We start from the raw sequence: 26,912 nt of genomic DNA, 5'->3' as shown, positions 1-26,912 counted from the left end.
ACCCACACCACATAAATCATACTAAAGACGTGCAAATTATATGTTTATTAAATACTGTTTAAAGTACAGTGTTGTACTGATATAAAACATGAACAAGTTTCTGACATATAAAAAAAAAACAAAAAAACCTGAAGACGCATTTACATTTTGTTACAGGGCTCAAACATTCAATAGTGTTCTGGATGGACGCTCCCCTGTGCTTGAACATGATAAATCTTTTGATTTGTACATATGAACACAACATAAACATCACACACACACACACACACACTCCGGCTCTTACGTTACATAAACACTCAAAATAACCTGCTGAGAGACGCCGTGTGTGCAGAAATCACAGACCAGTCTTTAGTGTGAACTAAGGAGAGAGGAAACCGCCTCAACCCTTTCCAGTGTCGTGCTTTCAAACGTGCCGCGTCAGTTGCTCGGGCTCGATGATGCGGAGCTTTTGCTGTCCGTCTCCGAGTCGGTCTCCTCGCTGCCGCTGCCTGCTGCTGTTTCTCTGGATCTGGACGTGTCCATCTGGCCTGGAGGCTCCGACGCCGCTCTGCTGCGGCGGGACGTCTGCCCGCTCAGCGACGGAGGGCTGCTGACCAACATGGGGATGCTCTGGAGACGGGAAGTTGCCACATTGGACACCAAACGTGTTATAGAAAAGAGCCCAGACAAAGAGACTGTGGTTTCAATATTACAGGAGTTTTCTCTGCTGTGTTTCTGCTTTCCCTTTTGATTTCAACAAAGTATTGTTTGTCTAATAAACAACCCGAAATAAAAAAAAAAAAAAAAAACGCGCATAACCCGCAAGAGCTTTTTCAACCCACCAGCGTTTCCTGACTCCTCATCAGCTCTTGGATCTCGCTGTCCCAGCCGAGTATTTCAGCGAACCTCCTGACCGTGTCCTCCAGGTCCCCCAGCTCCATGTGGTCTCCTCTCCGCAGCGGGACCTTCTCGAAGGGGCCCACGGCGTGTCGGTTCAGGAGGAGACGTGGGACAGTGGAGCGCACCGTATTCACCAGGCTGGCGAACGGCTCAATCTGAAACCATGAACTTCTGCTCAGATTCAGCTGAGCTCGAGATCAAGTGCTGCAGAAACCGGCTTCAAGTAGGATGGTGTCACAAAAGTGACGTGTTTACCTGCAAAGAGGTGCCCATAATGATGAGCAGGTCCGCTTTGGGGAAGTCTTTCGAGTGGAGGAGATACTTCTGAGGAAGGTCCTCTCCAAAGAACACAACATCAGGTTTGACCGTTGCGGCGCAGAATGTGCATGTGGGGACGTTGTCGTTCATGATGGCGAACTGTCAAACAAATACGTGCGGCAAGTATTAGTGTGGCATCGAGCAGGGAATTACTGTTTTAGACAGCGCAGCTGGACGTACCTTGGCCTCCTCAGCGGGGTACGGAGTGTAGCACAGGTGACAGGAAGCTGTGGCAAAACTACCGTGAGCTTCTACCAGTTTGTCATCTGGGATGCCACACACTACGAAGGAGGTGATTAAAAAAAAAAAAATGATGACAGACCGCAAGAGCAAAGACGGACATCCATTCTGGGAAACACGACAAACTCACGGCAAACAAATTTTAGGCGACATGAGAAATCGCTCCGCAGCCGTAACAGGGTTTTTTTTTTTTTTCCCTACAATTATAAAGCTTAGGAGCAGCACCGAAGCCAAATAAATATAGAATCATTGTGAAAAACCTCCATAGAAGTTTTGTTTTTTTTAAGCTTTTTTGGGTGTCATTTATTTATTACCTGCTATAGGTTTTCCACATTTTTTTGGAATATTTTGCACAGATATGATCAAAATAATGGTCAGAAATGATGTGAAATTGCATAATCTTAATCAAAAACTGTACATTTTTTATTGGGGGATGACCCCGAACTCTCCAAATACATGTGCCTAAGCCTCTTAGAAAAACACTGCATAAGTCATATAAATGTAATGAAACACTTTGCACTAGTTCTGCAACCAGCCATTATTTTTGTCATGGAGTGATGGATTGCTCTTTCATCTCTATAATCTCGGTGAAAATGGCGTCTTTAGATTCCCGGAATCCAACATGACATCTTCAAACGTCTTCTTTCTTTGAACTACAGTCCAAAACCCAAAGAAGAGGAGTTTACAATCATATAGGAAACGCCTCGAATTCTTATTTGAACTCTTAAAATGACTAAAATGATTATTCAATTATCAAAACAGTTGCCAAACAATTTCCCGTCAGTCATCTAATTCATTAATTGACTTATCGTTGCAAAAAAAAAAAATCTCTCCAGGGTGGTGGACATCCTGTACCAAAGACAGGCTGTAACCAAACAAGGACAATCAGGACGTGGCGGTCACCTTCCATAAAGCATTGCACTTGCCATGCTGACAAATCCAGCAAGTAAACGGTGTCTGACTCGAAGCGAACTCGGACGTCTCTGATAAATCTCTGTGTTCAACTTGTTGGTTTTCTTAAAGCACAAACATGAATGAAAATCAAAGGTTGTCTGGAAATGAGGTTAATCCACAAACCACTGGTTTGTGCTCGATCCTCCTTACATGAGCGCCGATGCTGTTAATGTACAACATCGACCTGCAGACAAAAATCACATATTTATATCGTGTTGAGGTTATAATGTATGTTATCCAAAATATATAAATGAATAAAAAAATTTTTTTTTAAAAAGTGAAGTGTATCTATTCAAAAATAGTTCATAATTTCATCGTACGTATTTGGATTACATGTACGCGTGTGTGCTGTTTTTTTGGTTTGCTTGAAGTTGTCGCTCACGTTTCTCCAGTCCGTCTATGTTCTGGGTGTACATCCGGAGCAGCAGGCCTTTGCGGTGAAGCATGCGGATGAAGTAGTGGATGTAGTTGGGACGGTGGCTGCCGGGATACAGGGCTCTGGCCAAGGAGAAGAAAGGCTGCGGGTCGTTGGAGAAGCAGTCGATGTTGAAAATAGCCTCTGGGTAAGGGATGTTGTACTTCTCCAAGTTGGCGTAAAGACCAGTTCCCGGAGTCCTGAGGAAATGGAAGTGGCAGACATTTTGACGTGATGAAAAAGCAGCTAAATAAAAAAAAAAAAAGTGAGCGAGGGCGGGGGAGGATGAGGATGAGACCTCTCAAACAAGAATGCCAGAACAACGCAGCTGCTCGCCGTTTCTAAAAAAAAAAAAAAAAAAAAACGCTTTCGCAGCAGACGACGTTGGAGACGGGGAGGCAGGAAGGTGAGGGTGAGCAGCGCACGGACCCACGGGACACCCACCTGAAGTCTGGGATGCCGCTGGCTGTGCTGATCCCTGCTCCGGCCACCACCACCACGTTCTCGCAGCGGCCGAGCTTCACCAGCCGAGCGACGGAGGCGAGGCCGCCCCGGGACTCGGCGGTGACCGCGGACTGACCCGCCCGCACGAGATCGCCGCTGGCTTCGGGCACCTTTCCTTTACTGGAGACGGAAACGTATACGTGCGTTACTCTGATGCTTGGGCGTGCACCAAGCGGTCTACCTACTGATGGGACGTTTCTCGTATTTCTCCTGTACAGGATTTTTTTTTTTTTTTTTAGCGTCGTCAATCACTGGTCTAGGAGTGTTCCCTTCGCTTTTTCCTTTACCTCGTAGGTAGAGCGTCCTGTCCGCTCACACTCATCTGACTGAGGTCCCGAGCCAGAGCGGAGTCCGCTTGTTTCCTCCGTTGTTTTCCGTACAGTCCCGGCCCGGAGTCCCGGCGCCGTGCGGGGTCGGTGCGTCTGGCCTGAGAGCTGCGGGTTGTTCTGGTTCGTGGAGGCTGGGGGGCTTTTTTATCCCAGCTGGACCTGGACCTGTTCATTCCCACACCTGTTGGGGGGGGGGGGGGGACAAAACAAAACAAAAAAAAGACACTGTTAATGAGCTGAGTCAAGTTTCCTTTTAAAAGACAATGTTTTACTTTCTCAACAGTCCACAACGGGACGTGGAATTGATTGTTTACTTTATTAGATATTTTCTTTTCAACGCACTCCTTTTTCTAAACACACAAATTAGATATGGACCTTTTTTTTTTTTTCTTCCCCCCCCAGTGATTTGTTTTTCATTTGCGCTCCCTCCGGCTTCTGTGTCCCATATTTAAAAAGCTGTTACACCGAAATCATCGTGGCATCCTTTCCTCTTTAGTCCCTTTGCAAAGAGAGAAGCTGAAATGTTTTAAAACTGTCAACTGTGGAACAAAAGGTAATGGCTGCAATATATTTAGCAACCCCCCCCCCCCCTCTCCGCTCCTCAGCAGCTATGCTAATACAGTCCACAGCTGTGGCAGCTTTACTGTGCAGGCAAAGCGGAGGGGAGAGCTGAGAAGTGGGGGTGGTGGTGGTGGTGGTGGTGGGGGGGGGGGATGAGAGTTAGACAAGAGGGGTAGCAGAGGTGAAAGAGAACCGTAGATTGACTGTGTGTCAACAAACCCAGCTGGGAGAGAAAAGAGGATGCCCCTTAACGGCCCCTGCAAGCTGAGAGAAACAGGAGGGTGGGGGGGGGGGGGGGGGTGCAGAGATAAATGATATGGAGGCGGGATTCAATAAAGAGGGAGCAGAGTAGATGAAGAGGAGTGAGAGAGGAGGAGGAGGGGGAGGAGGAGGAGGAGGAGGAAGGGGGGGGGGGGGGGTCTTCTCCTCCAAAGCTATTCTAGGCCTTCAAACAACTTCCATGAGGGATGAGTGTGAGTGATCGGGGAGAAGGCGGCGAACGAGGAAACAAAAGGAGCTACAACCCCATAAAACAAGACTGTTTCAGAAGGCAGCAGGGAGATAAGACGAGCTTTTGTCCAGAGGCACCAGGTCGCCCTCCGGAGGGGACAGGGGGGGGGGAGACGGGAGAGGCGCGTCTCCGTGGGCGCGCGGGGCGGCAACGCGGTGGGAAAATATCAGCGTTGGACATACGAAGGGACGGATCGACCTTTGTCACCCCATCAGAAGTTCTTCTACTGCGTTACAACAACAACAAAAAAAGAATGTTAAAACTGAAAAAGACCGAATTGCAGACATTCTCTGAACTGCTTTCATTTTAGGCTCTCAATCTTCTGTCCCTTCATCTACTTAAAGGCTAAAAACCCCCCCCCCACCCCCCCACCCCCACACACACACATTACTACAGTTTTCCCCTCCTGCACATCCTAAAGACCTATTAAAAACAGCGGGAGGCCGAGAGTCCCGGCTTTTGTCTGGTCTCCTCTCAGAAAGACACCGCTGAGTACAGGCAATAAATCAGCGGCCCAGTTATTAAGGTCTCACACAGATGGTGCAGCGTAGCAGCACACAACGCGTCAACATCATCGTAACCCTCTGTGGTGCAACCGCATCTGGCACTTTGCAGAAAGAGTCGGGCACATTGAGCGGTGCAGCAAATCTGCAATGAATTGAATGACACTTTGTCAACAGCCTGCTTTAAATTAAGATGATGTTGCGCCTTTTCTTCTTTTTTTTTAAACCCCTCCATCAGAAAGTAGTCGTTTCTACGAGATCAAACTTCCTTTCCGTGTTTTTAAATGTTCACTTTTTGGTCTAATAAAGGCCCGCATGCGCCGCAAATGCCGTTATAATTCTTTAATGACAAGAAAATCCCTGTATAAATGACAAAAGGCCTAAAAAAGGATTTGAGTGCCCCCTCTCCCCCCCTCTTCCCCCTGCTTGGCCTTTCACACTACTTGTTCTCGCAGGTCTCCCTAGTTGAAACTGAGCCCAGTGTGTCCCAGTACCAGACCACCAGGAGTGTAGCTGCTCATATGAGGGTTACAGTTATCTAATTAGGGATGTCCCACAACAAAGGGTACACTTCAGTGATCAACCTCGACCACCCCCCCCCCCCCCCCCCACACACACACACACACACACACACCAAAAAAGTCAAACTGACTGATAATCCTTTTAACACGTTAGAGGCCGACACCACAGGCCAAACACCAGCCGAGGGAAGCGGACACGATGTTTGTGTAAAAGTAACAAAGACAGAATCCGAAGGGAAAGCAGCCATCCCATCAACGCTTACTGCTCAGTGGCAGAACAGAGGTTGTTGTCTGATTATTGCATCACGGTTAAAAAACAACAACAACAACAACAACAAAAAAACAAGGAGATATCATTTCTACTTTATGAACTTCCATGTAGATAAGAATTCAGAGTATTAATTCAGTCTCTCTCTCTCTCGCTGACGATTCTGATTTATTTCAGCCGGATGTTAAAACGAGAGTCTTCACGTCTGCGTTCACAGTGCGATGACGTCACTGCGGCTTCCGGGCGTGTTCATTTGACAGCTTGCAGCAGGTGTGTCGTCACTCGGACCGACATGTTGCCGCAAGTTTAACTTTGCATCGGAGGAGTCGAGTGGTTGAAACATGGACGTGGCGTCTCTGAGAAACAACTCAGCTGTGCCTTAAAGGAGATTTGGTTAAGTTTAATGAGGGGCTTTTCTTCCCCCCCCCCCACCCCCCTCCGGCATTTAACCCTCCACTTACAGCGGGGTTGAGAACAGCCGACTTTGATCTCTGCCGCCGCCGCACCCCCCCCCTCCCTCCCTCCTCCGACGGCAGCCCGGTCGCCATGGAAACCCCTTCATTACTTAGTTGGAGAGGCAGCGGCTCTGTGCGCTTCCCTCCCCACCTGCTCGCTAATGACATATCACTCCGTGTCGCATCTTTGTTGGACTCTCACTTGACACAAAGCAGCGAGTCCTAATTCGTGTTCGTATATTGTTTGCTCACGCAGAGAGGAAGGTGGGTGGTGGAGAGCTAAATGTCGATGGCCGAGCAACGAGTTTACGCCTCCGCGGGGGGGGGGGGGGGGGGCTCCTGAATTTAAAAACCAATCAGGCATCGATATAAAATCACTGTGAGTGCAGGATGTGAAAATTAACACCGCAGTTTAATGTGAAAGCACGTGACCGGTAACTTTTTTTTTTTTTTTTTTTTTTTTTTAATTTTTATTACTAAATACTATTTATAAAATGTAAAGCTTATTATATACACGCCGGACACAAATGATATTCAAAACAAGCAACTGAAAATGAAAACTGAAATCTGTGTCGTTAAATAAGGTCGTCTAGAGCTAACCATTCATTTCATTATCAATTAACATGGTAATTTTTCAATTAATAAAAATAGTTAAGTCTATAAAATGCGCATCAGGACCAACAACCTACAGTAACGTCTTCATATTGATCGTTTTGTCCAAACATCTGTCCGAAACTTTAAGACATTTAGTTTACAGACATAAAATAAAGCTGTGCGATGAATGCTCACATTTGAGGCAGCATTTGTCCTTTTGTTGATAAATGAGTACAATTAAGAATCCAGTGTCTAAATAGTTGATTGGTTTTGTTTTTATAAGCGTCGACATAGAAAGGTCAATGACGAGTCTGTTAGTAAATCCTGTTGCGTCAAAACATGCGAGTGTAGTAAAACACTAAAATCACTTCAGGATGTGCACAACTTTTTCAGTGCTGCACAAAAGTGCTGGAGGAGACGCTCAGAAAAACAAGCGGACATATTATGTCCCCTGCATCAGCCTCACTGCGAGGCCACACTGCCACCTGCTGGAACTTTTAGCTCATTACACGTGAAAGCCATCAGCCCCATTGTGGGAAAACAATCACCGCCACTTAACTTAACTGTGGTTAACTGTGACTGACCTGCAGAGGATTGCCACTGATGAAAGTCTCTACGCGAGAGGAAACAGGCAACCAAACCCTGTTCAATAAGGTCGTATAGTCAGCACGCAGCCACTGGTGTCCAACAGGACAGAGACATCACAGGGAAACATGCAGCTCGAGCACAAGACGGAGACGAGTTCAGTCACAGAAACAGTAAATGCATTTATTCTTCCTGTTGCATCATCATGTACTGACTAGAAATGCTTTCTTTGTTGTATATAATACCGCAAACTGAACAGGGATGTGTTGTTTTGGATCATTTTATTTGGCGGTTATATCTATTTTAATAAGGAGATTAAACAATGTGAAGAGATTATGTATGTGCAGAAGACCATCTACGTCTGGGACCTGTACTGAGCACATTAGGGGTTTTAATTACTTTTTGAATACCCATGTACATATAATATACCCGTTTAAGAAAATATATTTCTTACAATAATAATAATGAAAAATGTTCTGTTTATCTACTTAAATCCAGATTGTAAAAAAATATAGAAATATCTGTAATGTCTAAACTGCTGGACACAAGATGTCTCTCTGTTTGTGCACTTGAGATTTCACGTTTGCACCTAAAACTATACAAGTTACATATTGGTTGATGATCGTCTTCCACTCTGGTTGCGCTGTCACATATAATGCTTGAAATATACAGCTGTCAAACTGAGACTTGAAAGTCAAACTGACTTTAAGGTGAGCAGAGAAACTCGGTGAAAACAAATTCCGCTCACTGAAGCTGAACACATTTTGGAGAATGAAAATAACAGCTTTACATTAAGAGGGGGAAAAAAGAAAAAGAAAACAGCCTTGTTTTCTCGGTCTAAAAACAATGGACCCTGAAGCAGAAAACAGATGGCCAAACCCCCTCAGGACAAATAGAAAATGTGGGCTTTTATTTCACTAGAAAGGCGCAGGGTCTCGTTTCATCTACAGCTGCTAGTAATCACTCACGTGGTTCGTAATATTGAGTGAAATACACAATATTGGGATCTTGGGAGCTTTCTTTAAAAAAAAAACACACAAAAAAAACAAACAACAACAATATGTTGGCCTAATTAGCTCCACTCTGCGGGTAACCATTGCCATCGTTATTAAAAGGTTAAAAGTCTACTCGTAATACTAACAACAATGCCGTAAAAGTCACAGGAGGGCTCTCATTTGCAGCATTGACATTATCTACCTGTCTCCTTGCAGCCGGCAGAGCTTCTGAATGATGAACAGACGACGACGACACCCTGCAGACTTTTTGTTGGGCCACTCGGGATGTTTTTACACCCAGAAGGAAAACTCGCTGAGCTTCTTTCTTGCCAAGATCTCAGGTTGTCCTCCACCGGCTGCTGCAGGGAGGTGAACAGAATCCGATTTATCTGTATTTAAGGTTCTCGTTCTTCTGAAATACAGGATCTGTATCTGCATGCAGCCCGAACTGTAAGTTTATAGAAGAAAGAGCTGTCACTCTGCTATTGTTTCCGGGTACTAAATAAGTCTTTACGAATACGGGCGGGAAACAAGACCTACAGTCACGTGAAACTGTGTTTCCGCTTTCATAATTAAAACGGATCTAAGGCGACAGTCCTGCAATAATTCATCTTGGAAAGAAGGCTGTCAGTGTTCAGTTGTAGTTGGAACCAAAGGCGTCAAGATATGCTGGTATTGGCGTTAACTGTAATACTGGAGGGGGGTGGGGGGGTATTAAGGATTTGTGTTATATTAATTATACAGATATGAAAATTATTGTAACTAATTCAGTCAGGGGATTAGAAAAGAAACGCAGTCATGGCTCGTGCATGTTAGGATTAAGCACCACTTAATCATTGGCCTGCTTCATAGCAAAATACATCATGTACTTGGCGTAGATTATATAGAATTGTATTTTGAGTGTAATTTGCCAAAAGAGAGACTAAACACACAATAAACAATAAATTAACAAAAGATTATTTTCACTGATAGCATAATTATTTTGGTCACTTTTCCTATAGATTGCAATAATATCGTCACTCAATACTTGAGTGAAAGTCTGATATTGTGACAGCCCTAGTTGGGGAGGCGTTTGTGATCATTCTGGAGGCTGCACTCCTTAACTTGATAGCTAGTTAAGCCCCATACAGAAGTAGGTATAGATAACAAATGTGTGGCCAGAAGGACAAATGTAACAGCATTATGACGACTTCATATTTTAAATCTTTTAATTTAGTATCTAGAGTGCAGATCCACTCTGTCTGCATTTGCTGTGATTCTAGGCCTTCACCTATATTCATGCACACATTCACCAATAAAGGAGAATATAAACTTCCTGATTGTGGTAAATTGGTTAAACTACACGCATTTTTATTTGCAAATATGCAGCGTGTACATTTCCACACAGGTTCCCTCTATGGAAACATGACGTGATAAAAGGTACAATACTTATTTCAAGGCCCTAATCATTTCAGGCGATCATTTGGAATACATATGTCCAAACAACTAATTACCACAAACCCAACCAACAGGGCCTCCCGCAGCGTTGAACTGCTTTTCAGTATGATGACACACATCTGTTTAAAAGAGACGATCTTTGATTTAGGAAGTTATAGATTTACGTCAATTCCTCCCTGGAGGGAGGCGGTACTCGTATTGCTTTCCCACCCGCAATCCCAGAAGACCCACCCTACTCTGCCTCTGATTGGCTAATATTCGTTGTCTTTGTTCTGAGGTTGGTGAGGTGGTTGGTTAGGCTAAGAATGACAGGGCCAGAGCCAATCAGAAGTAAAGGACAGGGCGGGTCTTCTCTGAATGCGGGTGGGGAACAATGACAGGTCTCGGGGTGTTTGGATCAGAGTCCTCTCCCGCCAAAGAGAAGGTACGCTCTGGGGGGGCCCTGCATATTATCTTTTCATTTGTTTCTACATACATTACTACACTTTGTGCTATAGTTTTGAACGTGATACCCAAACAGAAAGTGCTAACTGTGATCACCAAATTAAAAAAAATTGTGTTCTTTTTTTTTTTTTTTTATTTTTTTTTTACTTAACCTTTATTTAACCAGTAAAGGTCCTGTTGAGATTAAAGATAAATTTTTCTGGCCAAGACATGCAAGCACCACAAATTAAGAGCAAGCAACACGACTCCATCTCCAAATCTTTCAAAAATGGACTTAAACGCATTCAAACAAATGATTGAATAATTTGGGATTGTAAAAATCAAACAGTTTTGAATATTTGGGTTTAGGACCTCATTACGCGATATATATATATTCTTTAGAGTACATAAGATAAGTATACTTTCAGATTTTATTAAGATTCAGCAGAAATATTTCACAACAATATTATTATCACAGGCGGTGTGTGTGTGTGTGTGTGTGTGTGTGTGCGTGTGTGTGTTTCTGTAACTGTAGCAGCTGGTGCTCCAGACTGTGGACAGTGTGTACCTCTGTGATTGTATGGGTGGAGACGGGAGGACCTCCTCCTCCAAAAAAAAAAAAAAAACAGTCAAGAGATAACACGGATCAGCTTCACCATCAAGCAGAGACGTTATTACGGCCACTGGAAGTGTAAAAAAATATATATATATATATTTGTTATTTAGTTTAAAGTCGCGCGCACATCCCTTACGACATTGGAACAGTTCACGAGTCTAACGAGGTAAGTGTTGAAAATTAGAGCGACGTGGTTGTGTTTGTGTAAACGAGTCAGCCATGAAAACTTCTGTAGAAACCACGGGCGTCACTTTGAAAAATGACTGAGTCATATTACCTTAAAAAAAAAAACCAAAACAACAACAACAACCACGGCTCCGACTATCAAACCTCCGTCGACCTGTTGGTGCTGCGGAAGATAGTTTGGACCCTCGTGTCGGCCGTTAACGGCGAAACCGTTCGAAGTGGGTGATTCGACAGTTGAGTGACGCGCGAGCTGGAAGATTCTACAAATAAAACGTTAAAAGGTCCGCGTGGCGTTCAAATCTGAAGGGGGAAAAACAAACAAACAAACAAACAAACAAACTGCTTTAGTGACACATTCATGTTCAATTAGACGGGAATTGAACTACTCGGAAAGTCGAGGCTCCCGGTGGGGGTGGGGGGGGGGGGGGGGGGTAAAAGTTACCGTCCTCGAAACACTGCAGTAGCAGGGGTGGAAGAAGTATTCAAAGTACCAATACCCCACTGAAAATACTGCACCACAGGTAAAAGTCCTAAATTCAAAACTTAAATCAAGGCAAGTATCAGCAGTGAAATGTTCTTAAATATATATATATATATATATATATATGTATATATATATATAAAATAGTACCTACTGTGACGTAAATTGCTTCCTGTCAGTGCTTTAACTTTAAATATTGTGTTTTTTTTAAATTAATATTACTGTTGCATTAATGTGTATATTGCATTTTACTGCTGTAGATGTTTAACTACGTACATACTGTTAAATTAGTTTAATCTGCAGCGATTCATTTATACGCGATAGGAGTTTTCCCAAATTCAATTAATTCAGTGTAGCAGAAACATTCAGAAATATTGACATGGTTTCCTCTGGACAGGATGAGTAGAAAAGGTTATCATCTTAAAATATATAACAATAATACTGTTGACTGTGTTTCTTGGTTGTTTGTATATAATATATATAGATATATACTGTATATACTGTGCATTTTATATTTTTACTGCTATTTTATTGCTTTTCTATTGTTCTATTATTATCTTATTGCTTCTGTATGCTGCCGTAGCGGAAAAAAATTTCCCCTCGGGGATTAATAAAGTAACTACCTAACCTAACCTAAAAGTATCCTGTCAGACAAATGTTGGCTACTGAGATAAACTACAATATTTGCCTCTTGAAATTTAGTGGAGTAAAAAAAAAAATAAAGCTGCATGAAATGCATATACATAAGTAAAGTAGGAGTACCTCCAATTTGTACTTAAATATCGTTTGTTAAGTTAATGTACTTATTCCTTCATAACCAAACCATGCTGTCAGATCAAATTAAAACTGCTCAGATGTGAGGTTCATAGGTTTATTAATGCTATTAAAAAAAAATGTTTTGCCTTGGTTTAGAGCTTATATTTTTGCCATTTGTTTTTTAACCTGTTGTTCAGCTCTGTTAGACAGGTCTGCCTTGTTTTATTAACAGCACACCCAAAGCAAGCTCTTGTATTTTCTTTACACACTGTGTGCCTACAGCAGGCCTATTATTCACACCGACATCCAGGTAAAGATTTCTCTGAGGGCTGTTTCATATACAACATGTCCTCTATTTGGAAGAAAATGACACATATGAAACGGCATAAAGCAGCATATAGCCTTGTCATTATCACTGTGAGAGGTAAATCCGCTCATACATGATAGAACAAAGAAGTACTGCATGTGTAATATATCATTTTCAGGGATAAAAACTGATAATCCAGGCACCATTGCCCTCTTCACACAAGAACACATGAATAAACACAGAACAATGTGCCAGAACGAGCATGGACGCAGGTCTTCAACACAGTATACAGCATAAGAGAAATACTTTAAGGATGGCGGGAAGAGAACCATTTTCAAAAGCAGCATTAACGTTAGAAACTCTTCTTTTCCCGTGTGTCTGTGTTTAGTGTGTCATCTTGGTAATTGGGTTATTTATTTTCCCAGAGAGATGAGTCAGGCGGAGCAGGTGCCTGAGGACGTGCCTGCATACCACGAAGATGAGCCATTAGCTACAGGTAAGTTTTGTCGCAAATGTCCCATGACAGTTTCTGTGTATTCACCCCGACGTCTTCCAGGTTTTCAGATCGTGTTGGAGCATAGTGTTTATTTAAAGAAGTTAATGCGCACATTCGATAGGTTAGTGTTGCGGTGAAGCAGAGTGTCTTATCTTCACAGAAACATTTGACTTCTGGATTTTGTCAGATAACAGTGTGGACACATTGTGAAATGTTTTATGGGTAAATGAGCCGTGTTGAAGGGCGACATATTTCAGTGTATTTGAAGCATTAGTACTAATAAAACACAGAACACAGTGTAATAGGAAACGTGTGCCAGAGACGGTGCAGGCTTTGGTGCGCAGAGTTGCTTGTGTGCGTTTAGATCAAAAACACAACACACAGATGACCTGGACGGTTCACAGCTTTAAAATGACAACCGACTGAGTGGAAGTCAGATCGTCCTCCAGCCTGTTGCTGACAAACGTGTGACGAGGTGTTGATCAAAAAGCGGTGACGTAGTGCTTTATGTTTAACGTGTCCATCGGTGACGACGCGATTTAAACAGACAGGGTTTTACCTGCGAGTGATAAAGTGTTCATGGAAGATTCAGACTGACTTGTTTTCAATGCTGCTGGTTGAAATGAACACCGATATGAAGCTGAAGAAGTTCAGTCATCATTCAGTGTGTTGAATATTGAGGGACAATATGTTTTATAAACATTTGGAGGGACAAATTTCCGTTTGTCGCTCACTGAAATGGACATAACCTCCCCCTCCTGCCGACCGCTTGGCTATTACACACTTGGCTGTGTGTGCGTGCTATAATCTTTTTTTTTTTTTAGCTAAACTGATCAAAGAAGAAAAACAAGAAGAAACCTTGTGACGTGACATAATGGAAGAAGTAGCTGATTGATTAAGTTGCTGATAAACAGTTCTGGTAATCAATCAATCTCGATGTCTTTGAGTTTTTAACTGTTTGTTGAACTGGACTAAATGATTATATACTTAATAAAGAAAATATCTAATAGATTAATTGATATTTTTTTTAAAATAGTGGCAGGGGCAATTCCATAGAGTCTTTTGTGCCGTGGTAACATTATTATCATGGGTATCTGTTGTGGTAGTGTTGTTTTGTAACATGCACCGCTTCCACTATAGAATAATCTGAATAGGCCTGTGAAGATTCAGTGTGTTTTAGAGTAGATAAATTGATCTACAATATATGAATAAGGTACTATTTTAATTAGATTTTTTTTTTTTAAGCAAAATGGCACATTTTATGGTAACTCATTACAGTAAGCTAAACTTAGTATAGCTTTTTTTTAGTGCATAAAGCATGACTATAGACAAGTGTGTTGTCACTATTTTCTGATGTTTACAGATCAAACAGTCAATTTATTAGTTCAGAGAACAATTAGAAGGTTAGGTTAAGTCATCATGCAGATAATCATTAGTTGAAGCCCAAGTTTGGACCATTTCAGTCCTTTGTATTTTTAGTTGAAATGTTGAATCATAGAATATTGCTTTACTGTTTTAAACCAGACAACAACAAGGACCACCCACAGACACAGCCGGGCATATTCGGCAGGTTGGCGGGGGGCTTGTACGGTGCCACCAGGGGAGCCCTCGGAGCGACGGTGGGCGGTGTGACCTGGATCGGAGGAAAGAGCCTGGACCTCACCAAGACTGCTGTCAGCTCTGTAGCCGCAGTGCCTGCAATGGGAGTCGGGCTGGTGAAAGGGGGAGTGTGCGCCGTTGCCGGAGGAGTGACGGCTGTCGGCTCTGCGGTGGTCAGGAAAGTTCCCATAGGGGGCGGCAAAAAGAAGGACAAGTCCGACTGACGGAGAGAGGAGGAGAGTGAATGGCTCGTGCCGTGTTTGCCTGTTTTAGCGTTTGCGGGCAGGAAAAGAGCAGCAGAGGACTCGAAGTTCAGTGTACACATTTTGGTGTTGGTTCTGTGCTTTTGTTTTTCTTTAGTTTCAGTTTTTTTATGTTATTGTTGGTAAAACCATGTTCATACAATTATGTGGAAAAGATTAAAAAAAAAAAAACACCACCAGACTATTATCAACTGTGCCTGAAACTCCTTACATAAGATTTTGATAACAAGCCACATCATTATTTTGCTGTAAACTGTATTTGTTGCATTGGTTAACTTATATAAGAGGAGAACAGCACAACAACAGTGTTTACATTTCACTTGCAAGACAATCAATGATCAATCAGATCTATAACTGACAATAAGGTATAAGTGGAAATATTTCACAGTCAACTGACAAACGCTGTTAGATGGATCTGAAAACACTCAGTAGGATTTCTGTTCGACCGTCCTGTTCACAAATGAGCAAATATGTCTGATCAGAAAGGTGATATTAAAAGTCCAGTTTAATATCTAAACTACTTGCTGGCTGTGGATATTTCACCGGTGAATTTTTGTGACAGGTTCACCCTCTGGTGGTTATATTTTCAGGTCACTGGAAGGCAACTCTTGGTTTTGATACAGAGTTGTATTTATTACAGTAAATATAGTGTCACAGTAAGAAAGTCAAAGGAGTATACTGTTTGGAAAAAAAAAATTATATTTAAAGAAAACCTTACCACAAAGAAGCTTCATAATGGAATCACATTTTTTTTTCCTGCACAAAAGACCATCAAGTTCTCCACCGTAATATTTTTTTGTAATACTCCCGTTTATACTGTTACTGTGTTTGCTGTTATGCAGTGGGAATGTGATGGTTGGATTTCTTGACCTTATATTCTGAATTTCAAGTGTTAAGTAGATTGTTAAGCAGAAAACCTGTAAAAATGAATTTAATGTGAAGAAAGTGTTTTTGTTACTCAGTCTTTCCCTGTAAAGTACAACTTAAGCCTTTGTATCTTGCAGAAATAAGGATTCCAAGCTTCTTTTTTTTTGTCAGTGTTCCAGAACGTTTGGAACATTATCTATCGAAACAGACGTCGATATCATATTCAGAACTTGTTGAAATAAAACAGCTGAAGGTTGTCCTTGTTCTGTGGTTCCTCTGTTTCAAAAGATGTTTTGGATTTTGGGACTACTGGCTTACGCGCATTTGCAATTTGTCCATGGACATGCCCCGATAGCGCACATCAAATTTGATGAAATTCGGCAACAATGACAATGCTTCGAATGAAAAAAATTAGCCAGGAGAGGTGTTTTTCTGTGGTATTATAAATGTTTCAACAGGGGCAGAACGTCACTGTCCAAAACCATAAATACCGCATCAGGTCAGGAGCAACCTGGTGGGTTTACTTTGACAATGGCGGGGTCGTGCACAGGGAATTCATTCATTTAGTTAAATGGAGTCTATTTGGTATATGCCATTTTCAAATACGAAATAATAAAGCTGAAATAAAAAAATAAAACATTCAACATAATATAAAATTTAAGCTCTTTTACATGATAAAGCGTTATCCTTTAATATTAAGATCTCATTTATTAACTAAAACTGGTCATTTACAGATGTGTCTGCTCACCAAGACCACAGATGCAGTACTTGATTCTAAGAGCACAGCAAAACATTTTGGGAAATTGGAATGGCTACGACTTATTAATAGAAAAACATTTATTGAAAAGTTTATTGTATTTTTTTTAAATTTTAGATCTCATTTTAAAGCCATGAACTAATTAATTATTGCAAAGGGTTCCTGGTTGTTGTTTTTTTGAGTATCATTGACAATCAAAATAAGTTTGATATGCACACAAATAATCAGAAAGTATTTCCAGCACATCAGAGCCAGCACTGTTTTAATATAGATGTGAATACAGTAGTGTGATCAGATGCATTTGAGTCTTCCCCCAGCATACTTTCAGCTCTTTAGTCATACATTACAAGATATGTATCTGTATATTTGCTTACTGCTCAGCGGTGGCAAAGATCAGTGGTCCAGAAGTAACCACAATCTTTGGTTCATCCTTTGTCTGGTCCGCAGCCTCGACATCTCTCTCTACAGACAGACATACAAGCATGGTTAGATTTTAGGACATATTGCTTCTGAATTTTACAGATTACAAATTCATCTCTTACTTCTCCTGGAGCATGCTGGTTCACATCTTGCGCCCGGTGAAGCAACGCACACAGCTGTACTACAGTGAATGTACACCTGAACAAGGAAAACAATGTCAGAAGAGAAATACAACGTTATTCAGATGCTGCGGTACCATATCAGTCAATATATTACCTGTTCCCTCAGGGGATCCATTGAATTGGGATCCACAAAGGCAAACATTTTGAAAAGGAAACGTCTGTAGTGGGTGGAAAGGTCCAGACGAGGGGGCACAGGAACCAGTGAGGACAAGTAACGATCATCCCTGTATGGACATCTGGATGGAGAGCAAATTAAGTTAAGGCAAAATAAATATGGAGCCTAACCGTACATGAACATGGTTGATAGCGCCGTCCCATATCAGTTTATCAGATAAAACATTTTTAAGCTGTTACGTTGGCTAATGAGTAACAACTAATTGCAATACAGAAATGATAAAAACTAAAATTTCAGATCATCATTGCAGTACGTCCACAAGGGAGAAGTGACAAGTTTATTTTTCAACTTTAAAATATCCTGTGAAGTAGATGTGTTGGTCACAACTATTTAAAAAAAACAACTAAAATAATAAAATTCAAGGATTTTTTTGTTTTAAAAAAACAAAACAAAGATTGACCAGTGTAACATTACCATATTCTTTAATTTCTCAATTGATATGAACTTTTCCTAAAAACAATTATTATCAACTTGACTCCAGTTTCAATAATTTTATAATCAGTTTTCACAGTGAAAAGACCTGACAGCAATGTAAATTTCCACACAGATCAATCATAAACAGGAGAGTGTAACTGGTATTTTAGTTACCCGTCTATCAGAATGTCCCACTGGGGAAAGCTGTGAGGTTTGGGGCCTTTGGTTGCCCAACAGCGACCGAGAGTCAGGACAAGCATAGGATCTTTCCTGTCAAGGAGTTGAACCTCCACGTACACAGGATCCCTCAGTACTTTTCTCACAGGATAGTCTGCTTCTGTATAAAATGAGCTATAGGCCGCATCCACTGAGAGCAGAGATACAGTTAATTATGTTATCCAACATTATAAAATGATCTACAAACAGAGTGACTGTGTCAGGCTGACATCCACTTACATTCCTTACAACCCTGTGTATAGCATTGTCCATTGGCCAACCTCATTTGCACGCTGATGAATCCCATAGCAGCAACTGGTAGAGGAGGATTTAGAAATAGTAATACTTCTACAACCACAGTTTCCACTGAGGTGCTGATGTACCTACACTGGAAGAGAAGCCTGAAAACGAGAACCGGCTTCATGTTGCTTGGTCAGAACCTTTATTTAATAGTGCAACACTTTAAAATGATCACCTACTCATAGTGGCTGTCTCTGGTAATTTCTCCAAGACGCCCAACTCCCACTTCAAATGTGGAAGACATCCTGTTCTCATAGATTATAACTCCAGGTTCCTCCTGCAAAAGGTTAGAAAATGAAAGGTGGGATGACAATGTTTACAAATGTACCATATGAATTGAAAAGCTGAAGAAATAAAGATCTTACCGTGACAACAGAGCCACAAGCAGTAACAGGAAAGTGGAAGATGGCAAAGGCTGAATTGGTGTCAACATGTGTACAGCCTTGACCTTGTCCCATCAGTGTGATTGTCTCAAGGTCAATGTTGGGTAAAGTGACATCTTTGGCTACTACAACAATGAAATGGGCATCCTTGGTGCACTGGACGGTCACTGGTGGAACAAAAACAGGCCGTGAGGGGTATAATATTACATTTGTTAACCAGTTTTTGCCACAAGACTATTCTTTGTGTCATCATACCAGGGGCCTTTGTGCACAGCATTGTAGTTTTGACGACACATTTTAATCTGTTAAAAAAAAGTAAGTAAAAAAAAAACAGTCGTATATGCATCTCAAAAGAAACAGCAGCCTTTTCAAACACTCACCTGCTGTTCCAAAGTAGCATTGTTGGCCATCAAAGCAGCAGTTTATGGCTTGACATTCAGTAGGTGTGATACCAAGACCTCCACATGGGACTCTCACATTCCTTTCCACCTCACAACTCTGAGCAGGAGGTTGCTTTGGTACACCTGAATTGTAGGTAGGAGTTTTCCATGGCATAGCATGTTGCTGTGGTTTAGGGACCTGCGGCTCCTGAAGAGAACGATCCATAACTTCTATGGGTTCTCTAGTTGGTGCGAAGGGCACCATGGGCACCACGGCAATGTTTGGTGGTGGTCTTAGGGTCACTGCCGATTCATCATATTGATTGTTTGGAGAGGACCCGAAGGGTATAGGGTGCACCTGTTGGTGAGGATATTTGTGATGGGGGTGCCAAACCTTTTGATGGTGATGATGAGGAGGATGATGAGGAGGAGATTGATGATGATGTTGAAGATGATGGTGAGGAATCTTCACTGTAAGAGGTTGAACAACCACTGATGACTGAGGAGTTAGACCACTTTGGTACGTCCATGGTGCAGGATTCTGCGACTGTGAGGCCTGAGCCTCTACTTCCGTCCCCAGTAAGCAGCCTAGCAGTCCTAGTGCCAGTAAAGAGGTGATACTCCAGCGCTTTGCCATGGTTTCACAGCTGTCTGATCTGGATAGTCCCCAAGTGTACAATTTCTGTCTGCTGTTACATATATATGTTGCCAGCTTTTAAAAAACACACCCCACCAAATAACCACCAATCAAATCTGGCGATCGTTTAAAAGTTTCAGAGTATATTATATAATGTGTTTTTTTTACTTGATTCAGATGAATGATTTGGTCCTTTTGGGGACTTCCTGAGTCCAGTTTTTTTGGTTGATACAAGGGTATGAAACACGTGTCTTATCAGATCAGGTCAACGTGTTTGATGACAGTTTGACATAAAAGTGTTTATTGACAAGTCCAACATTTGGGTCAAAAAAACCTTTTTAAAGGTCTTTGTAGCTTCAGGGTTTGTTTGTCACTAAATGTTTATTTTACCAGTGCACAATGACAAACATTGATCTTTTCTCCGAATCTACAACAAAGTTCACCGTACACATACACTTACACTTCAGCTCCAGGTAGGTATGTCTATATTTGTGCTTTGCTTTGTAGCTTGTTATGATCATATTCATTCACACTTCTATTATTCAGACACAATCATATTTCAGCTTCTTTTACAGAGAGCCTAAAATCAAGTAACAGACTGAGAAGGTTTATATGAGGGAAAACAGATGTTTGTTTTGGAGGATTTCTAAACATGACAGCATGATACAATTATTGTAACCATGGAGGTAAAAGATGGAAAAAGTTAAGATATTTTATCATTCAGTTAGAATGACTGCCAATTGTACAATGTCTTATCATAATAAAGACTAAAAAAAAGTTTGTTTTGTAAATACTTGCATTTCATTTATAGAATAGATTTGGAAACTAACTTTGCAGAGTAACCTCATGCTATTTTACTGATACCAAGTCAATGCAATGCAGCTTTATCATTTCAAATCAGAAATCTTCATGTTAATTACAATTTAATGTCTATGTATAGAAAAATCCAATTATTGCACAGGTTTGTAATTCTCCTTAGTGTTAATGCAATAAAAAACCTTTACTTAATTTTACACACATGAATATGAGAAAATATATACCTCTTCACATTTGTCAGCATTAGTGATGGGTGCCTGAACACATACAGCCTACAACTTTCATAAAATGAATATTCATACATTTTATAATAAAAAACATGTTACTGCACCAGATTAAAAAAAATAGGACAGTATATGGTTACTTATTACCCATCACATCAAGCAACATTAGACTCACTATATTTTTGTCACATTTTGCTGATGATAGAATACTAATGTTTGTCACAAAGGTCTTTATGAAAAACTGAATATAAAAGTCTTTATGCCCAGTAATACCTGACCATTTCACTCTTTGTGTCGCTTTGTTTCTTTTATTTTTTAATTTAAAATTTTTATTATAGGGTTTTTTTGATTGACGATATTGTCCTTATTTTGACACTGAGCCAAAATCAGTAAAAGTAACTGCAACAGCAGTAGACAGTTTGCTTTAAGGATGTTTTAATGCACCAAGATTGTCTTCTAAATTGAGGACTAACATTAAGTATTTGGTAATGCTATATTGGGTAATGCTGTCCTGTTTGTTGTTGGACTGTAAACTTTCCAAAATCAAATAAAGAATGGGACGGTATTAAAAAAAAATTGGCCTCTGATAGTATCTAGCACATGAGGCAATACATGCACTGTGAACGTGAAAGGTGCTCTTTTAAATGGATCCTGTAACCCCATAAAATCATGTGGTTACGCTGACAGATGTGAGCAAGAAAATAGTCATTCATTTGAAGTCTCCAAATGAAAAGAGAAAAAACTTGAAGGGAAAACTTTCCAAACAATTACTCTTAATATGTTAACAGGTAGAGTGTAGGACTGACCATTCTCCTCCTCCTTACCATTATGTTCATGGTTGTATATGTTCAAACTATCAGTTCAGAACGAAGTGGCAACCCACCCAATCAGTTTGAGAACTACAACTTGTGTATTTTGGATCACTGAGTCCGACATTTTGGCTGTCCTATCGTTTGGACATATTTAATAATATGTTTAAGGAATATGTTAACGTTCCCAACGACCTCACCGTCTCCCCCCCGCCACAATGCTTTTGTATTTCCTGTATTTGCTCTATCTGTCGTTTCCCGTCTGCTAGCTTGTTAAACTGTTAGCATCTATGCTTGGTGCTGCTTTGCAACTAGGTTCTCAGGACTTACAGTAACCACTTGAACGCCATTATACCGTGCACAAAACATTCCCATGTTGTACCCATGAACCCACGAGTTCCATTTGAAGGCAGCACTCGCTTGGAGACTGATCACTGACTTGTTCAGGAGTTTTAGGAAAATGTGGGGATTGAGTAGGTTGTTGATACTCAGGCAACTTTGGCGCTGACGGAGACTTTGACCCTTGATCATATTGAAGGTGCTGTGGGTACACTGGCAAAATAGGGTTCTGAGGGTTCTGATTGTAAGGGTGTCCAGGGTTGTGAGGGTTCTGATTGTAAGGGTGTCCAGGGTTCTGAAGGGTCTGAGGGTTCTGATTGTAAGGGTGTCCAGGGTTGTGAGGGTTCTGATTGTAATGGTGTCCATGGTTCTGAGGAGGGTGTCCAGGGTTCTGAGGGTTCTGATTGTAAGGGTATCCAGGGTTCTGATTGTAAGGGTATCCAGGGTTCTGAGGGTTCTGATTGTAAGGGTATCCAGGGTTCTGAGGGTTCTGATTGTAAGGGTGTCCAGGGTTATGTGGGTTCTGATTGTAAGGGTATCCAGGGTTCTGAGGGTTCTGATTGTAAGGGTGTCCAGGGTTATGTGGGTTCTGATTGTAAGGGTATCCAGGGTTCTGAGGGTTCTGATTGTAAGGGTATCCAGGGTTCTGAAGGGTCTGAGGGTTCTGATTGTAAGGGTATCCAGGGTTCTGAGGGTTCTGATTGTAAGGGTATCCAGGGTTCTGAGGGTTCTGATTGTAAGGGTATCCAGGGTTCTGAGGGTTCTGAGGGTTCTGATTGTAAGGGTATCCAGGGTTCTGAGGGTTCTGATTGTAAGGGTATCCAGCGTTCTGAGGGTTCTGATTGTAAGGGTATCCAGGGTTCTGAGGGTTCTGATAGTAAGGGTATCCAGGGTTCTGAAGGTTCTGATTGTAAGGGTATCCAGGGTTCTGATTGTAAGGGTATCCAGGGTTCTGAGGGTTCTGATTGTAAGGGTGTCCAGGGTTGTGAGGGTTCTGATTGTAAGGGTGTCCAGGGTTCTGAAGGGTCTGAGGGTTCTGATTGTAAGGGTGTCCAGGGTTGTGAGGGTTCTGATTGTAATGGTGTCCATGGTTCTGAGGAGGGTGTCCAGGGTTCTGAGGGTTCTGATTGTAAGGGTATCCAGGGTTCTGAGGGTTCTGATTGTAAGGGTATCCAGGGTTCTGAAAGGTCTGAGGGTTCTGATTGTAAGGGTATCCAGGGTTCTGTGGGTTCTGATTGTAAGGGTATCCAGGGTTCTGAGGGTTCTGATTGTAAGGGTGTCCAGGGTTATGTGGGTTCTGATTGTAAGGGTATCCAGGGTTCTGAGGGTTCTGATTGTAAGGGTATCCAGGGTTCTGAAGGGTCTGAGGGTTCTGATTGTAAGGGTATCCAGGGTTCTGAGGGTTCTGATTGTAAGGGTATCCAGGGTTCTGAGGGTTCTGATTGTAAGGGTATCCAGTGTTCTGAGGGTTCTGAGGGTTCTGATTGTAAGGGTATCCAGGGTTCTGAGGGTTCTGATTGTAAGGGTATCCAGCGTTCTGAGGGTTCTGATTGTAAGGGTATCCAGGGTTCTGAGGGTTCTGATAGTAAGGGTATCCAGGGTTCTGAAGGTTCTGATTGTAAGGGTATCCAGGGTTCTGATTGTAAGGGTATCCAGGGTTCTGAAGGTTCTGAGGGTTCTGATTGTAAGGGTATCCAGGGTTCTGAAGGTTCTGAGGGTTCTGATTGTACACTGGGTGCCATAGGTTCTGCAAGTTCTGATGGTTTTGAGGGTTGCGAGGACGAGCTTGCTCTTGGTCTTCCGTGGAGCAGGATTCAGCGACTGTGAGCCCTGAGCCTCTACTTCTCTCCCTAATAAGCACAGCAGTCCTAGTGCCAGTAAAGACGTGGTACTCGAGTTCTTGGCCATGGTTTCACAGCCGCCTGAGCAGGACAGTCCCAATTGTATATCTTCTGTCTCCTGCTATATTTATAAGTTACCGGCTTTTAAAAAAAAAAACACCCCTGAAGCTAAATAAACACCGTCAAGGCTAGCTATCTTTCAACAGCCACTTTCAATTTTCAGTGTTCTGACAGGATTAAACACGTGTCTTATCAGATCAGGTCAGCGTGTTGGATGACAGTTTGACATAGAGCAGAGATACCAGGTATTTTGACAGATAACATTGTGAAATGATTTACAAACAGAGTGACTCTGCCAGGCTCACATACACTTACATTCATTACCCCTCCTTGAATAGTATTGCCCATTAGCCAACTTTAGGTGAACCTGAAAGGGTCCCAGAGCACTAAGTACTGGCATTATGTTTGCTTGCTCATAAACTTTATTTTAACATTGTAACATTCAAAAAATGATCACCTATTCACAGTGGCTTTCTCTGGTAATGGCTCCAAGAAGCCCAAACATGTTGGTAGAGAAGTTGAGAAAATGAAGATCCTGCCATGAAAATAAAGCCACAGGCAGAAACAGTAAAGTGGTAGATAGCAAAATCTGAATTGGACTCAACATACAGCTTTAAGCTTCTCCCAACTATGTTAAAACAATAAACATGGGCATCCTTGGTGAACTAGTAAAGACACTGGATGAACAAAAACAAGCAGTAATGGATTGAATGTTTAGATGCTTGGTTTGGTGATGGTCCAAGAGGAAAAGTCACTGGATTACCAGTTATTAGGATTTATCCTCATATATTTAATGCCCGCACAAAATGTAACAGCAATCAGTACAATATTTGGGAAGATAAGTCAGTCTTTATTAAAGTGGTGCATAAACCAATATTGCCATCACCAGAGTCATTTGGTCATCCATTGAATACACAATGTAGTGTAAATACTGAACAACCAGAATGCATCTCTATTGCTGAAACCCACCTGGTCTTCCAGAGCAGCACTGTGGGCCATTAAAGCAACAGCTAATGGCTTCACATGTAGCAGAGATATCAGGACCACCACATGGGACTCTTTGGTTGTCTGCCACCTCACAGCTTTGGAAAGAAGGCTGTTTTGGTACATTGGTCTGCTGCAGTTGATGTGGGTTCAGCAGAGGCTGCCGTGGTTGCTTTTGATGTATTTGGGGGATCTTGGGGGGAATCTCAAAAAAGTGAAAGGTTGGCCCCTTAGCGTTTGAGGCTTTGGTTGTGAGGGAAGTTGGACCTGTTGTGTTTGGGGGTATTGAATGTACAAAGGGTACTCAGGAGACTTTGGCATGGAAAGTTGGACTTGTGGAATTTGAGGGTATTGAAGAGCTTTTGGCAAAGAAGATTAAATAACATGAGCTTCACAAAATGGTGGAGCACCCTTGGAAATTGTTGATGTCAGCTTCTGCCACACTGAGTCGTCTATTTCTGTTCCAACTAAGCAGCCAAACAGCCTTAGTGTCACTAAAGGGGTGACACTCAGGCACTTTGCTGTGGTTTCAAAGGAGTTTGACCTGGACAGTCCACGAATGTACAATTATGTCTGCCGCTATAGGTTTTAAAAACCCCACCTATAAGGCCTAATAACCACCAATCAAGGTTTTCCAACTTTCCACTGCCTCTTAATCTTCAGTGTGTTTATTTTTCTAATTTTTCAGGTAAATGAAGCCTCTTGGCAACTTAAAAAGATCAGTTGTGAGGATGGGCCAGAGTGGGAAACTATCAGATCAGGACAGTTGGATGACAGTTGGACATCAAACAATTTATTTACAAGTCCAACCTGGGTCCACAAATCCTTTTTAAATGTCTTTGTGGCCTCAGGTTTGGTTTTACCAAATGTTTATTTTGCTGTTACACATTACACAGGACTTCTCAGAGCGTAGTTAGCTGTTTATCATGCCCCTATCAGTCAGATGTTTCGATGACACTGATTACATGAGCAATGGCAGCAGCACAAAGTTTGCAGTGAACATGACTTTACAACTTGAAAATGAGAAGATTGCTATTTTTTTTTTTAACTTGCTAAATATTGTTTGCCCTATCAGCAATGAAACTTACAAAAAACTAAATCAACCCAAGGTGACAAATCAGTTCTTGTGAACCTAATGTAGCATAATTGGAACATTATTCAAAAGATGTTAGTGGTAAATGTTGGGACGACTCCTAATATAGAAAGCTCTCCAGTTCTTTCTGCTTAAATATACCTAAAATGAGATATCAAAATGTTCCTAAATAAACAAAATAATTTATTTGGTGACAAGAATTAAAAAATGTTACCTCAATAAAATATATCTAAATTTGAAGGCACTTCAGTTCTAAACAGCTTTCTTGTGTACGCTGATCTGCATTTACTAAAATTCTTTGCACAGTTGATTCAATATAATATTCTGACTCACATAATTTCCAAACTAATATCTCATACAATTCCTAGAAATTCCTCTTCACTACAGCCATGTTCATTAAAGTGTTGAACCTTTTGAAGTTTGCCTTTTGAAGAAAGGTATTTACAATATATTCTCTTTATTTCTACTATATTTCTTCAAATTTGGCATAAATGCAGACTTTGGTATAAACACTCAGAATTCAGTGGTCAGAGGTCAAAGGTTACTTGACGTCACAAACATGTTTGTGGCTATAACTTAAGAATTCCTACAGTACCTATGATAAAATTTCACTTACATGTCTATGGGGTAAAATAATGAGGTGATGACATTATATATCTGAAAGGTCAAAGGTAAATTTTCCTGTGACATCATATTTTCTGTAAAAATACTTCTCAAAACAAAAGGGGAGATTTTGACTATATTTAACATTTTGTTAGATACTGAATTAGTGACCCTTATCTTATCTTATCTTATCTTATCTTATCTTGACACTGTGCT

The 26,912-nt window shown here is 41.5% G+C and overlaps 4 protein-coding genes across 4 annotated transcripts; 1 reads left to right on the top strand and 3 right to left on the bottom strand.

Moving 5' to 3' along the window:
• Positions 1-37: 37 nt before the first annotated feature.
• LOC138205771 (NAD-dependent protein deacetylase sirtuin-3) lies at positions 38-9,081 on the bottom strand. Its single transcript, XM_069161993.1, has 8 exons — positions 8,835-9,081; positions 3,598-3,820; positions 3,251-3,430; positions 2,774-3,006; positions 1,378-1,478; positions 1,135-1,296; positions 822-1,034; positions 38-609 (listed from the first exon to the last, which is right to left on the bottom strand). Exons 2-8 carry the CDS (start codon positions 3,810-3,812, stop codon positions 418-420), a joined length of 1,296 nt encoding a protein of 431 aa, XP_069018094.1. The 5' UTR covers positions 3,813-3,820; positions 8,835-9,081; the 3' UTR covers positions 38-417.
• A 1,998-nt stretch (positions 9,082-11,079) lies between these two features.
• Positions 11,080-16,319, top strand: tmem263 (transmembrane protein 263). The gene is made up of 3 exons (XM_069162898.1): positions 11,080-11,274; positions 13,264-13,334; positions 14,859-16,319. Exons 2-3 carry the CDS (start codon positions 13,268-13,270, stop codon positions 15,155-15,157), a joined length of 366 nt encoding a protein of 121 aa, XP_069018999.1. The 5' UTR covers positions 11,080-11,274; positions 13,264-13,267; the 3' UTR covers positions 15,158-16,319.
• Positions 16,320-17,054: 735 nt separating this feature from the next.
• LOC138206298 (zona pellucida sperm-binding protein 4-like) lies at positions 17,055-19,961 on the bottom strand. The gene is made up of 8 exons (XM_069162897.1): positions 19,291-19,961; positions 18,893-19,077; positions 18,707-18,804; positions 18,468-18,628; positions 18,186-18,378; positions 17,517-17,658; positions 17,363-17,438; positions 17,055-17,282 (listed from the first exon to the last, which is right to left on the bottom strand). Exons 1-8 carry the CDS (start codon positions 19,925-19,927, stop codon positions 17,191-17,193), a joined length of 1,584 nt encoding a protein of 527 aa, XP_069018998.1. The 5' UTR covers positions 19,928-19,961; the 3' UTR covers positions 17,055-17,190.
• Positions 19,962-22,125: 2,164 nt separating this feature from the next.
• On the bottom strand, positions 22,126-24,023 carry LOC138205971 (sporozoite surface protein 2-like). Its single transcript, XM_069162371.1, has 2 exons — positions 24,008-24,023; positions 22,126-23,912 (listed from the first exon to the last, which is right to left on the bottom strand). Exons 1-2 carry the CDS (start codon positions 24,021-24,023, stop codon positions 22,126-22,128), a joined length of 1,803 nt encoding a protein of 600 aa, XP_069018472.1.
• Between the last annotated feature and the right edge of the window lie 2,889 nt (positions 24,024-26,912).

The sequence above is a fragment of the Embiotoca jacksoni genome, unplaced genomic scaffold (genome assembly GCF_022577435.1).
Source record: "Embiotoca jacksoni isolate LCO1_2020_lvr unplaced genomic scaffold, fEmbJac1.0.p SCAF_3, whole genome shotgun sequence".
Classification (NCBI taxonomy): Eukaryota; Metazoa; Chordata; class Actinopteri; family Embiotocidae; genus Embiotoca; species Embiotoca jacksoni.
This window is presented reverse-complemented; position numbering and strand designations above follow the sequence as displayed.

Excerpts from the sequence above, each read along its gene's own strand:
- tmem263 (XM_069162898.1), top strand. The coding sequence starts at position 13,268 with ATGAGTCAGGCGGAGCAGGTGCCTGAGGACGTGCCTGCATACCACGAA. Across the intron at positions 13,335-14,858 it reads AGATGAGCCATTAGCTACAG|ACAACAACAAGGACCACCCA; the intron begins GTAAGTTTTGTC and ends GTTTTAAACCAG.
- LOC138205771 (XM_069161993.1), bottom strand. The coding sequence starts at position 3,812 with ATGAACAGGTCCAGGTCCAGCTGGGATAAAAAAGCCCCCCAGCCTCCA. Across the intron at positions 3,007-3,250 it reads AGCGGCATCCCAGACTTCAG|GACTCCGGGAACTGGTCTTT; the intron begins GTGGGTGTCCCG and ends CCATTTCCTCAG. Across the intron at positions 1,035-1,134 it reads TTATGGGCACCTCTTTGCAG|ATTGAGCCGTTCGCCAGCCT; the intron begins GTAAACACGTCA and ends TCATGGTTTCAG.
- LOC138206298 (XM_069162897.1), bottom strand. The coding sequence starts at position 19,927 with ATGGCAAAGCGCTGGAGTATCACCTCTTTACTGGCACTAGGACTGCTA. Across the intron at positions 19,078-19,290 it reads ATGCTACTTTGGAACAGCAG|TGACCGTCCAGTGCACCAAG; the intron begins GTGAGTGTTTGA and ends TTGTTCCACCAG. Across the intron at positions 17,659-18,185 it reads TGGGACATTCTGATAGACGG|ATGTCCATACAGGGATGATC; the intron begins GTAACTAAAATA and ends CTCTCCATCCAG.